The 19,885-nt window shown below is 31.9% G+C and overlaps 1 protein-coding gene and 1 long non-coding RNA gene across 2 annotated transcripts; both read left to right on the top strand.

Moving 5' to 3' along the window:
• The first annotated feature begins 15,715 nt into the window (after positions 1 to 15,715).
• On the top strand, positions 15,716 to 17,205 carry LOC145103492 (phospholipase A1-II 1-like). Its single transcript, XM_079040891.1, has 2 exons — positions 15,716 to 16,300; positions 16,394 to 17,205. The coding sequence occupies exons 1-2, from the start codon at positions 15,824 to 15,826 to the stop codon at positions 17,000 to 17,002; spliced, it is 1,086 nt and encodes a 361-aa protein (XP_078897017.1). The 5' UTR covers positions 15,716 to 15,823; the 3' UTR covers positions 17,003 to 17,205.
• Positions 17,206 to 18,030: 825 nt separating this feature from the next.
• LOC145072417 (uncharacterized) lies at positions 18,031 to 18,968 on the top strand. The gene is made up of 2 exons (XR_013691011.1): positions 18,031 to 18,523; positions 18,726 to 18,968. It is a non-coding gene; the product is annotated as an uncharacterized LOC145072417 (long non-coding RNA).
• Positions 18,969 to 19,885: the final 917 nt, after the last annotated feature.

Here is a 19,885-nt window from a genome sequence, read left to right on the forward strand (position 1 = left end):
AAGAAATTTGGACACAAGTATGGTGATAGGTCAGGAATTGTCTCATGGGGCTTTCATGATGGGCTAAACATGTGGTTAGTGAGACGTAAAAGCAAAAATGTGGAGCACTACAAAGACTTCCATGATTTTAGTTCCTAGACAAGGGTTGATCTTTCAGAACTATCAAATGTTCCATTTTCAAATCCTTCTAGAGATCCAAAGGCAAATCATTTCAAGGGATTCTTGGAGGATCAAGTAAAGAAGGGATTCTCTGGTATGAAGATTGCCGAGTCTTTTATTAAGAGCATCCCTAAGGTAGTGGACCCCAAGAAAAATAATCCTTTTTAGAATGTTATGTGGCCACCAACCAATCAAGTCAGGCAGATTCTGGTGCTGCAAAACCTTAATGATGGATCTCTCACGAAAATGCATTACTAGGTCTATGAAGAAACAACTGTGACTACTATCATAAAATTTCAAAAGGTTTGCTTTCGCCTATATGAAAAAAGAGACCTACTTCAATTTAGCAAGTGGGATATTCATCAGTTGGCCTTACATCAGATCAAGGTAGCTGAAGATATTTTCGAGCCTGGTGCGAAAGAGTACACAACAATGGTTGCTGAGATTATTGCGAAGGAGATGTGGCAAGGGGAAATAGGAGGGTCTGATGTGCTTATAATTGAAAAGGACTAAATTACAGCTAGCCCCAACCAAGGGGAGATTGAAGGGTCCATGTTATGGTTTGGGCTAGGCTTTTAGATGTATAGGTCATTTCTACTTTAAGTATTGTAATAGAAGTGCTTTTGGTGTGTTTCAGCCATGAGTGTGTTTACGGTCGTTAACAGGTTTACGACCGTAAACCTGTTTACGGGCATGTCCAGTTTATGATCATGTGTTCTTTGCTATATATAGGATCAGTTTGTATTTTTTGTTGGTTATTGATAATTCATTGTGTTAACGGTCATTATCAGAGTTGTACCAGACATTTTATGAATACAAATGTGTGCAAGCTTTGATTCATTCTTCTTCTACTTAATTCTCATCTTAATTGGTTGTTAGATTGCTTGATTACTGGTTAAGATCCTGTTTCTAGGACCTTACATACGGCATGCTTCAAGAACATGATGCACAGTCGGTTTCAAAAATCCAGATTTCGTCCATGTTACAACCTATAAGCTATAGGGGATCGATAGTTGAGGCTTAGACAAGAAAAATACACTACCAATTTCACCCTAAACATCACAAAATCAACAGATTAAGCAAAACCCTAGATTTTTTTACCATAACCAGAAATGCCATATCTAGGTTAGATTAATTAATTAAATCATAAATTATGCATTGGGGTTTAGTAATCAGTTGTTAAACTAGATATACAGCTAATCAATTTTGAGTATTACGAGCAAAAGTGATAAAATCCTAAAAAGCCTTAAAAACGCTATATACAAAATTAATAGATTGTTAGGTACTAAATGTAAGATAAGATTAGGAGTAAGGAGTATCCTAGATGTAGGAGAAATCAGAACCCGAAGTCAAAATCAATGAATGCGCAACGTGTCTATCGCGTGTGGTGGCCAGTTAAGAGAAAGAGTTGCGGCACTTGTTGTCGAATAAAGACAAAATCGTCATTAAATAACGAATTAATCAAGGTGTGAGAGATGCATATGCCATGCACGAAGTGCAATACCCTATTTTTAAAATTTGACACTTTTTACCTCAAATTTATTTCATCTATCAGTTTTGTACCCTAAGAATTAAAAAGTCATTTAAACATAGAAACCTTACCTATCCAAAGTCGTAAAGCACGAAAGGAATAATGTACCATTATTCATAATAATTCCATTAAATAACAATGAATCTCATTTATAGACAACCAATCCATCTAAGTAAAGCATAGACCGATAATAAGACATATTTCTATGGAATTAACTAGTTAGAAACCATAGTATGTGCTAAAAAATAAGTAGGAAGAATATTACATTCCCAAAAAATTAAAACACATAAAAATTTAAAATTTTCAATTATACCAATCAAATCTATGAGAAAGAAATAACAAGTAACATCATTATAGGATGAAAACAGGACAATGTTAGCATTAGTAGATCCAACCACCATCAAGTCAATGATTGAGCATCAAGTCTATGATGTTATAGGAAATTATGGACTCGCTACGAAGGAATGAAATATCAACCAAGGGGATAAAGAAGGTAGGTACAAGCACCTACAAGGAGTTTATCACAACAAACAAAGACCCTTCTATGGAGATGAAGGAGTAAATGGATTAATCCACTATATAGAAGAGATGGAAATCAAGTGTGCCAAGGATTATTGGGTAAAGTTTACAACCTACACATTTATGAGTAAGGCTCTTATCTGGTGGAATGCTCATGTAAAAACCTTAGGAATAAATACAGTTTACATAGTTTCATTGGATAAACTAAAGAAGCGATGATAAGAGAATTTCGTTCTAGGGAAGACATGATCTGAGTGGAACATGAATTCCATCGTATAATTACAAGAAACACAAGCTTAGAAACCTATATCATATGCTTTGATGACCTAGACACAATATGCCCATGATTGATTGGCTCGGAATGCAAGAAGATCGCAACATACATCAAGGAGTTAGCTCCACAAATTCAAAGGATGATATACATACACAACCTAACCCAATACCTACAAAGATGCTTGACAATTAGCCTTTAGTCTAACATAACCGATAATCAGGAAGAAACCATTAAATTCAAGAAAGAATAAGAAAGGAGTCAAGGATTTCAGAAGTAAGTGGGGAGAAGGTGTGACAACCCAAAATTTCCATCCAGTTCAGTCTAACACTTCTTTGAAAGTCAAACTCATTGCTGTTATCTTTTAGCACAATTAGAAGTTTATTTGAGCATTCTGAGCCTTGTACACTTAAGGAATAAGTGTTGGGGTTAATTGGCTGAAGTTTTAGCTCAAAGAAATGACCTCAAACACTCATGCAAGGAGTTCACGGCCAACACATTGGAGTTTACGGCTGTAAACTCCATGTGGGCCGTAAACTCTAGCCTATATGATGAAAAGGTGGCCATTTGTTCATTCCTTCCTTCCATTTGGCCCAAATCCTCTCAAGTATCATCCCGTTCTTCGTCCCCGATCTTCAAAACTCGTAAGCTTATTGTCTTAACTAGTTGATATCTTGCATGAACTAGTAATCTTACATGATTTCATCCATGAAATCATTCCATTTTGTAGATCTTCAAGTTTCACCAACAACACCAAGAACACACACTCTTGTTCTTGGCCAATATCGACCATTTGAGCTCGTAGATTGTAAGTACTCTTGATCCAACTCATTGTAAACTAAGTTTATCATATTTAGAGCTTAGAAAACATAAGAAATCATGGGATTCAAGGAGTTTACGGCCAAGGCATGTTCTTGGGCCGTAAACCCCTTTTAAGGGTGCAAATGACACCTTAACACCTTAGTAAGATTTGGTTAGTGACATAGAACCTTACCCCATCGACCTAAGAACCAAGATTCATGAAATGGTACTCCTTACCATGAGTTTATGGCCGTAAACTCATGGGGGAGTGGTCCCAGGGCCGTGAACATCAAACAAGGTCATTTTAGGACCTTAAACCCACCCAAACACTTGTTTAAAGCTTTGGAGCACTTAACCAATTAAGCCCTTAGAGTTTTAAGCCCCTTTTGGTGACTAATGGAGAGTTTACGGCCAGGAGTAAACTCCCCTGGGCCATAAACTCCAATAAAGATGGTCATTGGACCATAAACTCCTGTATGAGGCTTTTCACTCCTTTGTTGCAACCCGATAGCCTCCTAGCACTTGACCAAAGTGTTTTTCTTGCAATAGGATGTTCATACATGTTTAATTAGTGTTATAATCACTAATTTTTTATATACATATTTCTTCATATGTAATTAGGATCATTGTGTGTGTCTAAGTCTTCACTTAACACCAAGCACTTGTACGACACTTCCTTCCGATCCGCTCACTGCAAGTGAGTTCATACCCCTTGAATTAAGCTTTTAAATATTTTCAAATGTTTATAAATGCTTTATGGGGGGAGGGAATACAAGTTGAATCATGTTTAGTTATTATATCAATCACATGTGATTAATAATTAACATACAAATGGCTTTACTTTACGTTAACTGTTTTACCAATCAGTTTTCTTCAAATGTTTATCTTAAACGTTTTTAAGTGTTTAAAACACTTTATTAAACTGTTTATTAAACACTGTATGTTTCATTTCAAACCCTGTTACATTTGTGGTTCAAACAAAGGTTCCTTTATACTTAAACTGTTTTTATCAAACAAATACTTTCAAACAGTTTTATAAATTGACATCAAGTCGATCTTTTCTTAGGTATTAATCTTTTTCAAAGGTTTTACAAAACTCCTTATATGCTTTTATATTGTCAGTTGCATGCCTGCATATGTATAGTTATATAAATAATGTTTAAAGGACTTAGGAAGGCTAACCCGCTTTATTTCCTTTTCCCCGTTGGGATGTGGTCTGGTAGGGTATCGGGTATCCGTCCGAAGGTCGTTTAACTATCAGTTATATATCATGTATACATATAGAGACATAAAAGTTTTCCTTAGTCATTTCAGTACCTTTAAGTAGCAAAGGCATTACTTCAGGTTATACACTTACATGGTTAGTAACTATTATAGGTATAGTTAGGAGATACCACTTACCATTCCAAGTACAAGGAATCACACAAGAGTCAGTTCATTCATGATTCTATACTAGTACATTACATGATACATGAGTATGTTTACATAGATACGCTTACATGAGTGCGTTTACATAGATACAGTTACATGAGTGCGTTTACATAGATACGCTTACATGAGTACGCTTACATGAGTGCGTTTACATAGATATGCTTACATGAGTACGTTTACATAGATACGCTTACATGAGTGTGTTTACATAGATACGCTTACATAAGTACGCTTACATGAGTACGTTTACATGAATACTTTTACCTGGATACTTTTACATAGATAATATATGACAAGTTACTATTACATATTATATGAATAGATTATGTTATATACTTCTCCTTCTTATCTTTATTTTGTGATGCAATCACATAATCGACGAGATAGATTGGACTTTATATCCTAGTACAAGAGGATACTTTGTGGGACTAACCATTCCTATCACCGCTGTTAGTTACAGAGGTAAATGCACATCTACGGATATCTTAGGTTGATACCATTATAGGTATACTTTAAGGGACTAACTATTCCTACACCCAGCTGTTAGCAACAGAGGTAAATGTACATCTACGGATGTCTTAATTTAACACTATTAGTTATCCTAGTGCAAAAGGATAGTACTTAAGTTATTATGTTATTTTCTTCCTTTACTTTGTGACACATTCACATGAACGACAAGGTAGGATATATTTGATATAGATAACTATTTTCGTTATTACCTTTATATTGTGACTCATACACATAAACGATGAGGTATACTATAGTTTTATACTAATAGTTAAACAGGGAAAAACCATCACATTTACAGAGATACTTACTTTCAAAACAGTCGGGTATTGGTAGAAGACAACTTTCAAAACAGTCTGGTCTTGGTAGAAGACTACTTTCAAAACAGTCGGGTCTTGGTAGAAACTTTCAAAATAATAGGGTCTTGGTAGAAGACTTCTTTTATACATAGGGATTTCTAGGGTTATTCAAACGCTTTCCATTACTTACAAACATTTACATACTTATATGAGCTTTCTTTCAAAACAATGTCAAGACTTTCATTACAAGTTTTACACATCAAAGACACATGAATACTTATGAATTCACCAGCTTTTTGGCTGATACTCGCTTTCAAAATAACTTGTATTCTCAGGTCACAAATAGACAGGTACGACGACCAGGTTTTGTGAAGACGGAGCAGTCCAGACTCGTCTTATTCTGATTATTCATTTTATTGTTGTATATTATGAAAGAACTCTTGTAATTAAAATTATACTATTGATGCAATGGATGATGTTGTTGCTTGTTTACTACTTTACATTGTTGTGATATATTACATGACGTCCTCCGCCCCAGAACGTTTCTGCCATTCTCGGTTTTGGGGTGTGACAGAAGGTCCCAAGGGAGAATCAAGTCGATCATCATGGAAGAAAGTATACAACAATAAATCTCGGGAAAGATCACCGACTCCACCAAGAGAATACTTGGGGAGGCTTCCCAAGTGTGACAGTTGCAATTATTACCATCAGGGCAATTGTAAGGAGGTAGTTGTGACAACTATGGTAGAAAAGAGCACATCACAAAGCCTTGCACAAACTAACACATCAAGTGAAGAAATGGTTGAAGAAAAGTACCTAGGTACAATGTAATAATATAATAAATTCTAGGACTACCCTATGAAAACACCTATGTATTGCTTAATAAATGAAGTGAAAGGACTAGCAATCCTAGAAATGTTTACCTTTGAAAGGAATGTAATATATACACACCTATTTTAATACAATTACGTGTAAGATATTCCTAAGAATAGTTCAAACCAATACTTAAACATGGAGATTAGAACATAGAAATCCCTCTAGAAATCTATAATAACAAAAATAGGAAATAAAACTTAATCCTAGGTTTCCTAGTCGTGTAAATAAAAATAAATAAATACCAAAAAATGATGTTAAAGAATTATAAGTAAAAACAACGAACACCTAAAAGAAGTGTGACCAAGGAAAATTAATTATCCCAGCAAAAAGGAAGGATCAAATGGGGATTAAGAAACTGGTCTCCCCAAATAATATAACCCTATGATCTGAATTTTGAGACAAAATTCCTTAAATATGGGAGAATGTAACAATTGCAACAATTGCCACCAGTCACCAATTATAAAGCAGTCTTAGAATATGATAATTATCTAAACACAAGGCTTAGAACCTTGATACATGAGAGAAAGTAGTCCAACATATGCATAAATTGCATAAATAAGTGCGCAAGAAGTTACATTAACTGGTATAAAGGGTAACATATTAGTAAAATACATTACGGTGTCATTTCAAGGATATAAACTTCATTAAAATTGGACTTCGATTGGAGGAGTTATGATTATTAGTAAAAAAGTAAAATAAACCGCGTAAATAAATTTTAAAACATCAAAGTGATACTAAGAGATTGGTTAAGTTTTGGCTAGTGCCATAAAAAGGAGAGTCGTTGTACTCCTTCAGATAAAAATTTTGAGACGAAGAATGCCATAAATGGTGTAGGTACAATGAAGATATGATTTTTGGAAAAACATAAAATACGGGCTAAAAACGAAAGTAGGAATCAGCCAAAACAACCTAAAGGAAAGTTGTATTACTAATCAATATCTACACAAATATATAAGAATGTCGCAAACAAGATTCATATAAGAGAGAAATGAATTTTAAGAAAAAATTAATCGTGCATGTGTTACACACGCCACGCACGATGTGCACCTCTGACTCCCATATTCGTCAAGATGCGAGAGACATAGACCTCCAGGAAAGTGACATGTGACAAGTTTTGAATGGAGCCACGATACTTTTGTGAAACGCATATAGATATTTGCGCCATGTGGACATTAAAATCGGCCCGATAGATAGAGGCCTTCACCCCCTTCAACTTCCACACCTCAACCAACCTCTCTTCCCTCTGAGCCGATCTGAAAGCATCTTCCTCTTCCTGATGAATCGAAACTACCAATGTGATAGTCAGAGTCTCTTTAATCATCCTACAAAGGTGAGTTCACGACCCCACTTTTACTATTTTTAAATATTTTATGGGGCGAATAGATATTATAAAATTATATCAATGAGTTTACAAAAATATTATTAGTTGTAATATATCAGTAGTTTATACAGTACACAAAACGTTAGCATAATATTATGTCTGGTAGTTACTCTGCCTAAATTTAAGCCTGATATTAAGCCTAGTCGTTATAATACCTAAAATTAAACTGGAAGATTTTACGTAGTTATTATGTTAGTACATAGTCGTTATGCTGACCAATTTTAAGGATAAACATTGTACCTAGTTATTACCCTGCCCTAATATCTTATCGATATCAAAATCATAATATTCTTATATATATATATATATATATATATATATATATATATATATATATATATATATATATATATATATATATATAAGAATAATTATGTAAGAGAACTACATTAAAGGCAAACCTAAGGATAAGCAATGTACTTAGAAGTACTCTGCCCGAATACCCTATCAAAGAATATCATTATAGATATATATATATATATATATATATATATATATATATATATATATATATATATATATATATATATATATGTATATATATAGTAGAATCCCATTTTTTCAATTTTTACCGATCAGCTTGTGCGGAATAATAAGATCTTGAGATTTAACGATAACAAAAAGATGAAGAACAAAAGAAGATAAGTAATCTGATGATTTACTAGAAATAGAGAAAATATTACAATGAAGAACATATGGGATGGGAGTGATAACTCTTCCTTTTCTCTCTAACTAGACAAAGAAACTACATTTTGGTGTACACAAAACAAATTACCACTCCTTCTCTACTTTTAGAGAGAGGTGACCTACAATACAATAAAATGATTATAATAACCTAACTATTACTCATAATTTGTAGAGAATTTGTATGCTCCAACAATCTCTGCCTAAATGCTCGCAGAATGATGAATGATACAAATACATTGATAAAAGGCTAAAATACATAGTAAACAACTAGCAAATACAATAATAAAATGAAACATAATAAGAGGCAAATGTTGAAATGTCTCTGAAACTATGAAGTGTCTGTGATGTATGATGGTGGATCTAAATCTCTAATCGGTAAAAGTCATCGACTTCAAAACTTCACATTTGAGGCAAAAAAAATAAGTTTTGGGTCTTCAGAGTTATCATAATCCTAATCATCAAGTTGAAGATCCCATTAGAAAACACTTTGACTTCAAATATCTGAAACATCACCTGTTCTCGAATCATAATACACCTAAATTCTTCAAAAGAATAACCTGGTAAAACATAAAAACATTATGTGGTAGAGTTGGAATAATAAACAAGTATGGATCGAGGAATAGAGGTTGTAATGATCCGCATGAAAGAATCGGACTTCAAACACCGTTAAGAACTATCATCATAGCATTGGTTTGACTAAAAAGTAGATGATAAGACAAAATCAATTAGCATGCCAAATACTAAATAATCTCCTTTTCCCAGATATCTTTAAAATCTACCCTCTGAAAAATATAACCAATAATCTGGATGATCATAGTGTTATCTACCTATTTTTGATAACCAATACTCGTATATCAAAAATAAATAAATCAATCAGGGTGGAGAGTGTAGGATACCAAGAGCTTCTCATTCTCTCCTTAAATGAATGAAGGGTCTCGATAAAACATCATCAAGAAAGTATATTGGTAATTCCATGGTAATAAGTAGCTGGTTTATTATGTTGTTGAAAACTATCTGAACAAGTATCGAAGTAACAATAAGAACTCTGCGTGAAAAGTCTTTGCTCTTCGGAAAAATGGTGATGTACCCAAACTGCAGTGTTGGAACTCCTGAAGAGGTCTTTAATAAATAAATTCCACTTGCTCAAGACACATGGTTCGTCAAGCGAATATCAAGACTGACAAGTCATAAAAAGTCTTCACAGAGCGAAGGTTGCGAAGCAACTTTGTTGATGAGACACAACTGCGGTGAAATCATCCCGAAGAAAAATATGATGTCTGACTGGGGTGTGAAGGATAACTGGTCATAAAACACTGATCCAAGGAATGTTGGTCATCGAACCTTGATTAAAGGGCAATCATCATAGTAATAATTATAAAATTCTTCCAATATAATCAGCAAGAAGTAATCCATCGTGACGATCCAAGCTTGAATAAATCTCCAATAATAATATATTTCTTGAAGACAAAAAAATAGTATTGTAAAAATTATTGTACACAAAAGAGCTTCCGATCAAGGGTTGCAGTGGTAGAAATTGGTGCTTAAAAAATAACTGCTTTTAAAAAAGATAATTGACTTCAAAAAATTGGTGTAAAATAAATATTTGTTGGGGTTTGGTTTTAGCAAAATAAAATAAATGGCTAACAAAAAAAGGTATTGAAAAAATAATTGGTGATAAGTAAAAGAATAAATGAGTATTAAATAAAAACAAAAAATTAGGCTTAAAAAAATAGGCTGGAGTATGAGAAGAAGTGGGTTGAATGAGGTTTAACGAAATGGCGAGGTGTAGAAAATAAGAGGTTATTGTTGTGAGGAAGGATGAGAAGAGGAGGCGATGAGGGAAGGCTACCAAGGACTAGAGGTCTTCGGTGGCTTTGTTGGGTTTGTATTGATGGTTTGCAAATAGAAGCCGGTCACCGAAGATTGAGGTCTTCAGAAAGGTATGTGGTCAAGGCATAAGGCGGGTGAATTGCTAAGATAAGGGTAGCAGAGTGGAAGTAGCGAAGGACACAAGGGTTACGGTATGCTTTAGATATGTGGTGGCAAGGATAGAACACAAGGTCTATGGTGTCTCTGATTAAGAGGGACCATTAAGGCTGTTGCACAGGCGAAGGCCTCATATGCGAGGACTAGTAGCATGACTCCAGTATGGCTTCAACTCCTCGGGTATGGCATGTCTTTGGTGCTGGGCACTGAGGATGAGGAGGCTGACAATGATAAAAATCCCTTTTTCATGACATTTTGATACCGAAAAGGCAATAACTTTGTGTTTATCAATGGAAATGTTTTCTAAAGCATATGGGGATAAGGGATGGTTAGGAAAGGTAAACAGTGGCATAAAGTAGGATGGAGAAAGACAAAAAGTAAGGGACAATGCATGGTTTAAAGGTAAAATGTTGAGTATATAGGTGGTAAAGTCACAAGGATTTTCAAGAAGCATGGGAATGCATTAAATGGTGGAGTAAAGGGCATGTGCTTTTTCCAAATAACATCATAACGCCCATAGACTTTTAATTAAGATTATCAACATCAAATGAATAACAAGGAGCTTTATACCTTCTGTGATGAACTCAAAAATAATATGTTGATAAACTCTTCAAAAAGAGGTATTCTCCAATCTTTTGGCAAGATGAAAATCTTCAAGATGTATGAATTCGAAAATTTCTTTGATATATTCCTCAAGAACAATCTTTTCCATAAAAACTCAAGATATTATGTCTTCATTGAATAACATAAAAATGACTGGAGCAAAATTTAAAAATGTTCAAGACAACAAACATCTTCTTCCTTCTTCTTTTACTTCAACAACAAAATAGAAAACTGTATAAAGGCAGATTTTTGGAGAAACATTTATTCTTGAAAGCTTGAATCAACACTTCAAAAATCAAAAATTCATAGCAAAAATTTCAAGTTGCGAACCAAGAAATATTAGTAGAGAAATCAAAAAATCATGAAGATAAGATAATCGAATAGGAGTAGTTCCCTTTAAATAATCGCTTAGATTTTCAAGGTACGACTCTGATACCAACCGTAGTATCTCATTTTTAACGATCGGCTTGTGAAAAATAATAAGATATTTTGATTAAATGATATTAAAAATATGAAGAACAAAAGAAGATGAGTAATCCGATGATTTGCTAGAAAGAGAGAAGATATTATAATGAAAAACACATAGGTTGGGAGAGATAACTCTCTCATTCTCTCTAACTAGACAAATAGACTATATTTTGGTGCACACAAAACAAATGACCACTCTCACTCTATTTATAGAGAGATGTAACTTACAATATAATAAAATGAATATAATAACCTAACTATCATCATTTCCATCCTCCAACATATATATATATATATATATATATATATATATATATATATATATATATATATATATATATATATATATATATATAGGGGAGAGTTCAATTGAGAAAAAAAAAAAGATTGAGAATGGGGGAATCATTCTCAGTCAATCATTTATTTTTGCCGCAAAATCCTCCATTGTACCGGCGGAAATGGGAAACGAATGCACATGTGTTTTCCAACGTAACATATTTCTTTAAACTATGCTAATCATTACCTTAATATATACAAAAACATAGTTTTTTTTTTCGTTTTTTTTAATTTTTATAAGCTATTTTTATCAAAAAATGATTTTAAATATACCAAAATTCATGATTTTTTTCTCTACAAATAGACATCCATATTGATGTAGTTTTAAGATAAAATAAAAAATTTATTTTTTTATATTTTCAACTATCGTTATTCATAAGTGAATAAAAATGAATCAGGTTTTTACTACAGTACATTCGTTATTCAGTTATGAATAAAAACTTTTTTACAATTTAAGTATATTCATATATGAATATAATATATAATAAACATAGTATATTCATATTTAAATATTAGACGATGCATTCACTTATGAATATTAGATAGTATATTCACTTGTGAATATTAGATGGTATATTCACTTATGAATATTAGATAATATTTTCATATCTGAATATTATATAGTATTATATGGTATATCACATGTGAATATTACATAGTATATTCATTTGTGAATATTAGATGATATATTCACTTATGAATATTACACAGTATATTCACATATGAATATTACAAGGTATTTTCACATATATATATTTTTTATATGTTATTCACATATGAATAACATACAGACTTGCATATTTGTTTTTTTGTTTTAATAATCATATACTAAGAAAACATATTCATATATGAATATAACGTGGTAATTTAGTTCATGCATTTCATCAAACAGTTGGAGTGCATACAATTTAACTTTTTTTAAAAATGTTAAAAACATGATATTTTGACCATTTAAATCTTACAAAAGAGTAGATTGATTGAGAATTATATGAAATTTTTCAAAAAGAACGATTTTGATATTTTTCTAACCTCAGTTTTCAAGTTTTATTTGATAATCGATGTTGAATGAATGATATGAAGTGGATTTTTGTTGATTATCGATGATGTTGATCTAATAACGCTGGGAGTATAATTAATCATAGATGTTGAAGATCTGATCGTATTCAAACACAATTGAAGGTTGAATTAAAAGAACCAAAAACGAATTTTTGTTGTTAACTGTTGAATCGTGTTGATTATTGACGAAGATCGATGATTGATTAGCACTGGATGATGTTGATGATGGTTTAATTGAAAAAATATGAATGATTGTTGAAAGTTGGAAAAGAAATTTGGATGATGAACGATGAATGGGTTTGAACTACAGATATGTATTTGAGATTGAAGGTTGTTTTCATATTTACAAGTTTGCCACCTTGTCTTTTTATGCTTGAATAAAATGAGTGGCTGAAAATGATTCCCCCATTCTCAACATTTTTTATTTTCTCAATTGAACTCACCTATATATATATATATATATATATATATATATATATATATATATATATATATATATATATATATATATATAGGGTAAAGTGAATATACCTAACAACCTTATATAAGCTTAGGTACCTAACCTCATCAAACTACGTCATTTTGCATTAAATTTTCATTGCAATCATCCAAGGTTCTTAAACTTCATCCCTAAACTTGATTTACTTCAAAAAAATTTGGAAATTCATCATTATATTTCTCCTACATCTTTTCATTTGTAGCGGTAGGATATGAAGGCCATAGGTGGTATTCGATAGAAAGATGTGATGTAAAAGAAAGATATTGTTGAAAGTCCAAAAATTTTGGAAGTAATCAAGTTATGGGGTTGAAGTTTAAGAACCTTAGGCAATTACAACGTAAATATGATACAAACTGATGTAGTATTATGGAGTTAGGTACCTAAGCTTATATAAGGTTGTTAGGTATATTCACTTTACCCATACATATATATATATATATATATATATATATATATATATATATATATATATATATATATATATATATATATATAAAGAGAGAGAGAAAGAGAGAATTAGGTTCAAATGTTTTCAACAAGTATTGTGTGTATATATGAACCAATAAGAATTAAAAAAAAAATAATTAATTAAATTATTTAAGTGTATAATCAAAAATCTTTGCTATATTTAATTATGGTAGATAATTAAAATATTTATTATCCTTTAAACACGGAAAATCAAAGTCAAACCCTTAAGGAACACACCCTACGCCTAATTATCATAGTCGATACACATATTCACCTATCATCAGTAAATGCCGAATACCAGCTCCACATTCATGCTGCCTCTACCGTTGATACTCATGATTTTCTCGTTTGGTCCATTTTAAATTTGATAGATTTCTTTATGGAGGGTTTGTTTTCTAAGATATTTAGTTTTGAAGATGGTGCTTTTTGAGGATTTTAAAGTGTGTATGTCATTTCAGATCTTCAATTGTTTTTGAATTCCCATCCAGTTAATTGATTTTTAACTTCTAGTTAGATTACATATAATCAAATTACTTTATAGATATTATCACCGCCTCTACTTATGTTTTTTTTTATATACTCGTAAAAACTAATTCCAAGTACGTAATTGATTTTTTATATATTCGTAAGAATCAATTTTAATTATTAACTGGTTATGTTTTTTATGGGTTGAACAATTTCTTAAGTCGATTATTTGGATTACTTAAAAAAACTCATTCTATCAGAATTTTAACAAAATGAGTTAATAATATCTACTACATTTTATCACAATTTATAGATTTTTATTCTTTTAGAATACATTGAATTTTATAATCTTTGAAAGTTGTTTATGCATTCTTTGTGGATTTAGGTTTTGAAGAAGCTGCTATTGATGTGGAGAAGAATGAAAACAATGTATAACAAGAATATTCTAACGGAATGTATTTTACCGGAATATATAAAATGCTCTTAACAATAATATTTTTTCATAATGGATTAATGTTTTTATTAGATTTTGATGTTTTTTTTTAACTATTCTTACTTTTAATCTGTAAGAATATATATGAATTTGTGTTTAAGTTTGATGTATAAGAATATATTAGAATGTTGTTATTATTTAATCTCGGATTCAATAATTTTGTTATTTTTCAATACTATTCTAATAGAATAAAATTCTGAAAGAACATCATTGTAACAAAAAAAATATTCTGACAAAATAAAATCGATTATTTTTACAAATTACGTTAGGATTAAAATTGATTTAAATAAAAAAAAATCTAGATTTTTAAAATTAGGAGAATTAGTTATACAAAAAAATCCGCAAATTTCCTTTTATAATTGTAGTTAATTATCCAAAATATCCTTTAGCTAAAATTTGTGTGATTATATGGTACATGTTATTCCATTATAATATCATAGACCCTCAGATCATGACCTTTGATTATATTCAATCCGATGATTCAGATCTGTGCTACTAAAAACAAAATAACCATATATATATATATATATATATATATATATATATATATATATATATATATATATATATATATATATATAAGTAATTTAATTGTTCTTTTTATGTTGACCGAGTGCAATATTCACAAACAAACAATGTAGCCTATCAAAATTTTAACTTAAAGACTGCATATTCGACCAAATCACAAGGACAATTTTTGTAATTTACTGTTATAAATATGGCAAAGATTATAAGTTAAGGCAACACGTATATATGTAGTTATGTACTTACATAACATAACAAACAACTATTCCCTCTTCACGTTTCATATGTCATGCATTTTGGTCTATAAATACGGCTTGAAACCAATGAAATTAGTTGCAGATTCAAAAAGAAATGGGTCGAATCGCTAATAATTGGAAAATCTATAATGGAGTCACCCACTGGCTAGGATTATTAGACTCTCCCCCAAGCGACTTCCGCACCTACATCAACCACTACGGTGAAATGGCTGAAGCCACTTACGATGCTTACATTAAGACACCGGTCTCAAAAAACGCAGGAAACTGTCGTTTCTCACGCAAAAATCTGTTCGACCGATGTGGGATTCTTCGTGGGCGCCCGTTGAACCAGTATAAAGTGACCAAGTACATATACGCCACATCTGCTGTCCCAGTTCCTGGTGCATTTGTCACGTCTTCGTCAACACAGGCTTGGAGCAAAAAGTCAAACTGGATAGGGTTTATCGCAGTGGCTACTGATGAAGGGAAGAAGGTGTTGGGAAGGCGAGATATTATGATTGTTTGGAGAGGGACAGTCAACCCTTCGGATATGGTTCATGATGCTGAGTTAGTGAAGGTTTCCGCTAAAAAAATATTTGGTGAAATGCATCTAGATAACCCGAAAGTACACATGGGCTGGTACTCCATCTACACTACTTCGGATCCGAATACACGTTACAATCAAACTAGTGCTAGAGACCAGGTAATGTATAATCCCCAAGAGTCCTTAATTATTTATTTTACATGTTCAGTATCATATCATTCGTGAAAAAGAAATTCATTTTGTTATGTTTAGGCATTGGCTGAGGTGAAGAAACTAGTGGATGAATACAGGGAGGAGGAAACTAGCCTCACCATTACTGGGCACAGCATGGGTGCAGCAGTAGGGACACTAAACGCTATTGACATAGTCTTTAATGGAATCAACAAGCAAGCAGTTGTGCCACCGAGGGCCTGCCTTGTAACCATGTTCGCTTTCGCCTGCCCAAAAGTAGGAGATGCCAACTTTCAAAAAGTATTCAATTCACAGACTAATCTTCATTGCCTACGCATTAATAATGCGCTAGATATAGTTCCGAAGTATCCTATGGTAGGGTATTCGGATGTTGGGCACGAGTTGGGGATTGATACCACAAAGTCTACTTACTTGAAGAATGTTGGGGATCCCGTGTCTTGGCATAGCATGGAGGGTTATATGCATGGTGTTGCAGGAACACAAGGTATTAAGGGAGGGTTTAAGCTGGAGATTAATCGTGATCTCTCTCTTATAAACAAGTATTCAGGTACTTTAAAGGATGAATATGGTATACCTAGTAGTTGGTGGACTGAGAAGCATAATGGAATGGTTCAAAACGATAATGGAAATTGGGAATTGAATGATCGTGAAGTAGATGACGATCAATGAGACTGATGGAAGAATTTTATTCAATCCTATTATATTGACGTGTGTTGGGTTTGTTGTTTTAAATTGTCCTTTACTTGTTTTTATGTTGTGCGTACTTATAATGTGTTTCTTGTTGTCGTATTTATGAGATGAATTGTATCGATGTTGGTTAATGGACTATGGGTGAAACTGAAACTATTATCAGTATCTCATTTTCCCCATATCCGGTGATATTTTATTTATAACAATAATATTTTAATATTTGTAGTTACTGACTTAATACATAAATTAATATATAGTGTACTATTCGTTAGTATAGCTTCTGCGGAAATTAAAAGAATGTTTTGAGATAAAATTATCTCTCTGTTTTTTTCTTACTGAAATGAAAACATTCAGGGAATATATACAACAAGTTTAGGGCCGGCTACACTAATCAGATCCTAGATTAAAGGAATCTCAAATCAATTCTAATCCTATCTAAAAATAAATACAAGGAATAAAATCTACTAAATATAACTTCGTAATATTCAACACTCCCCCTCAAGCTTGGTTGTAGATATTGAACAAACCAAGCTTGGAAATAAGTTCTTCGAAGTTAGTCCTTGGCAAAGCTTTAGTTAAGACATCAGTTATCTGGAGACGAGATGGAACATGGCTTAGATGAACAGTTATGTTATCAACCTTTTCAGAAATGAAATGTCGATCAATTTCTATGTGTTTTATACGGTCATGGTGAACTGGATTTTTTGCTATGTCAATAGCAGGCTGACTATCAGTGAACATCTTTACTGATTCTTCCTTCTTCATTCCAAGTTCCTTGAGAAGTCTTTGAATCCACATTCCTTCACAATGTCTTTATAATGCATACATATTATGGGGTCTACCAAATTTTAAGACTAAGGTCTTAAAAACAAGGAGGTGAAATTTTAGCCATTTGATATTTTTTGGATGGTATGGATCAAAAGTTGGTGATCCATGTGAGTTAAAATAAACCACTGAAAATCAAGTATTATTTTGAAACCCTACATATAAAACCCACTATTATAGAAAACCGTAACCCCATTTCAAGTTTGATGGCCTCCTCTTTCTCTCTTTAACAAATCCCATCCGCCCAGTTCAAACACCATTTTTCTCTGTAGAAAAACCAGTCACCACCAATTCATCTTTCTACTCCGGTATAACTACGACCACCATCGTTGCCACATTTGTCATCCATCCGACATCGCAACCCACAATCGTTATTGTTGCCTATCCAAGACTGAGAATTCCAAACTACCACTACTCACTCTTTTTATCCCTTTCTGTCTTTTGTCTTTTCTGGTCTACCACCATAAACAACCGTCACTACCTCCTGAAACCCTATATCTATACTATCAGCCGTATTTTATCTTCACCACTGTTTATCTCCCTATTTCTATGGCTGTCTACAACCATTCTACGAGAAGTGTTTTTCACGCCATCGTTGCTACAGATCTGTGTTAGTGTATGTAAAGGATATGTGAATACGTATATAGTTTTTTAGATATGTATCTTCAAATGAAGGTTAGTGATATACATCATTTATTGAAAAAAGAAATTTGCCATGTCTTCAAGCTTCTATCACCATTTTCTTCCCTCCAGAAGTTTCACATTGTAGCCCTATAAAGTTTCACATGTATTTTACAAATTCATGTGTTTACATATTTTATATATATGTGTATGTTTGATATCTGAGATTTTACTCTTTTTTGTTTTTGTTTTTCAGGTCCAGGTCACACATACTTATGATGTGTCTCATATGTGTACTCATTGTTTTGAAGATTTTGATTTTCAAATGTTTATTTTAACTTAGATTAGCTATATTTTGTTTTACAAATCTGGAAATGTTTATAGTGCCGCCAACAGCGTTTTTATAGTTTTGTATACTTAATGTGTTTTTTCGGAAGGAAACAAATATTGTGGTGTGTATTTTTTGTATATATGAAAAAGGGAATGAAAGTTAGTTTTATTTTTGTTCTTATACTTGTTCTGAATAGCAAATATATGGTTAAAAATATCTTCACATCAGGTTGTAATAAAAAACTTCACATCTGTGTTTAAAAAACTTAAAAGATAACATAAATCTTGCTAAATAAATAGCCATGTTTTTTTTTTTTTTTTTTTTTTTTTTTTTTTTTTTTGTGATTTAAATATTTGTATGGAAAAGCTTTACATTTTTTTAAGTTACTTGGAAACGAGATATTGAAACAAATTATATTCCTAATATGGTTATCTTTACAAATGAATTTATGTGTATTATTCATGTACTTTTTTTTTAAACGTATATAATAATTATAATATTGAAACCAGTTATGTCACAATTAAGAAAAAATAACTTATTATAATATGCTTTCTTTTTGTACATAAATTGTTTTATTATATACATCCGATTGTGTATTATTTGATAAAGTACCAAGTAACTCTATTAAATATATATAACTAAAACTTATAATTAGAAACAAATAAAAAGGGAAATTATAATCTAAAATAAAGAAGAGATGTAATTAAGTAAAAAGAAAGATGAGGTATGGAAAGGAAGGGTTGGTGTATAAGGTATCCAACATCACTTGTACACATTGAAAAAACAAAAAATAAAATAGACCGTCATCATTCACTTGTATCTACTCAAAAAGCAAAATGATGGATAAAATAGGTTGTTATCATTCACTTGTATCTACTCAAAAAAGCAAAATTATGGATAATTATGAGTTAAGTTGGTGTAAAAATTATATATAAGCATGACATGAATTTGTTTGTATTATTCAAGTAGTTTTTGTTTTTTAAGCGTATATAATCATTATATTTATTATATTTTTAAGACGACAAAATGAAAAATGAAAATAAAATATTGAAACAAGTTATGTAACAAAAAGTGAAAACTAAATT

This window comes from Lactuca serriola, chromosome 1, assembly GCF_051521515.1.
Source record: "Lactuca serriola cultivar US96UC23 chromosome 1, Lser_US96UC23_V15, whole genome shotgun sequence".
Lineage (NCBI taxonomy): Eukaryota > Viridiplantae > Streptophyta > Magnoliopsida > Asterales > Asteraceae > Lactuca > Lactuca serriola.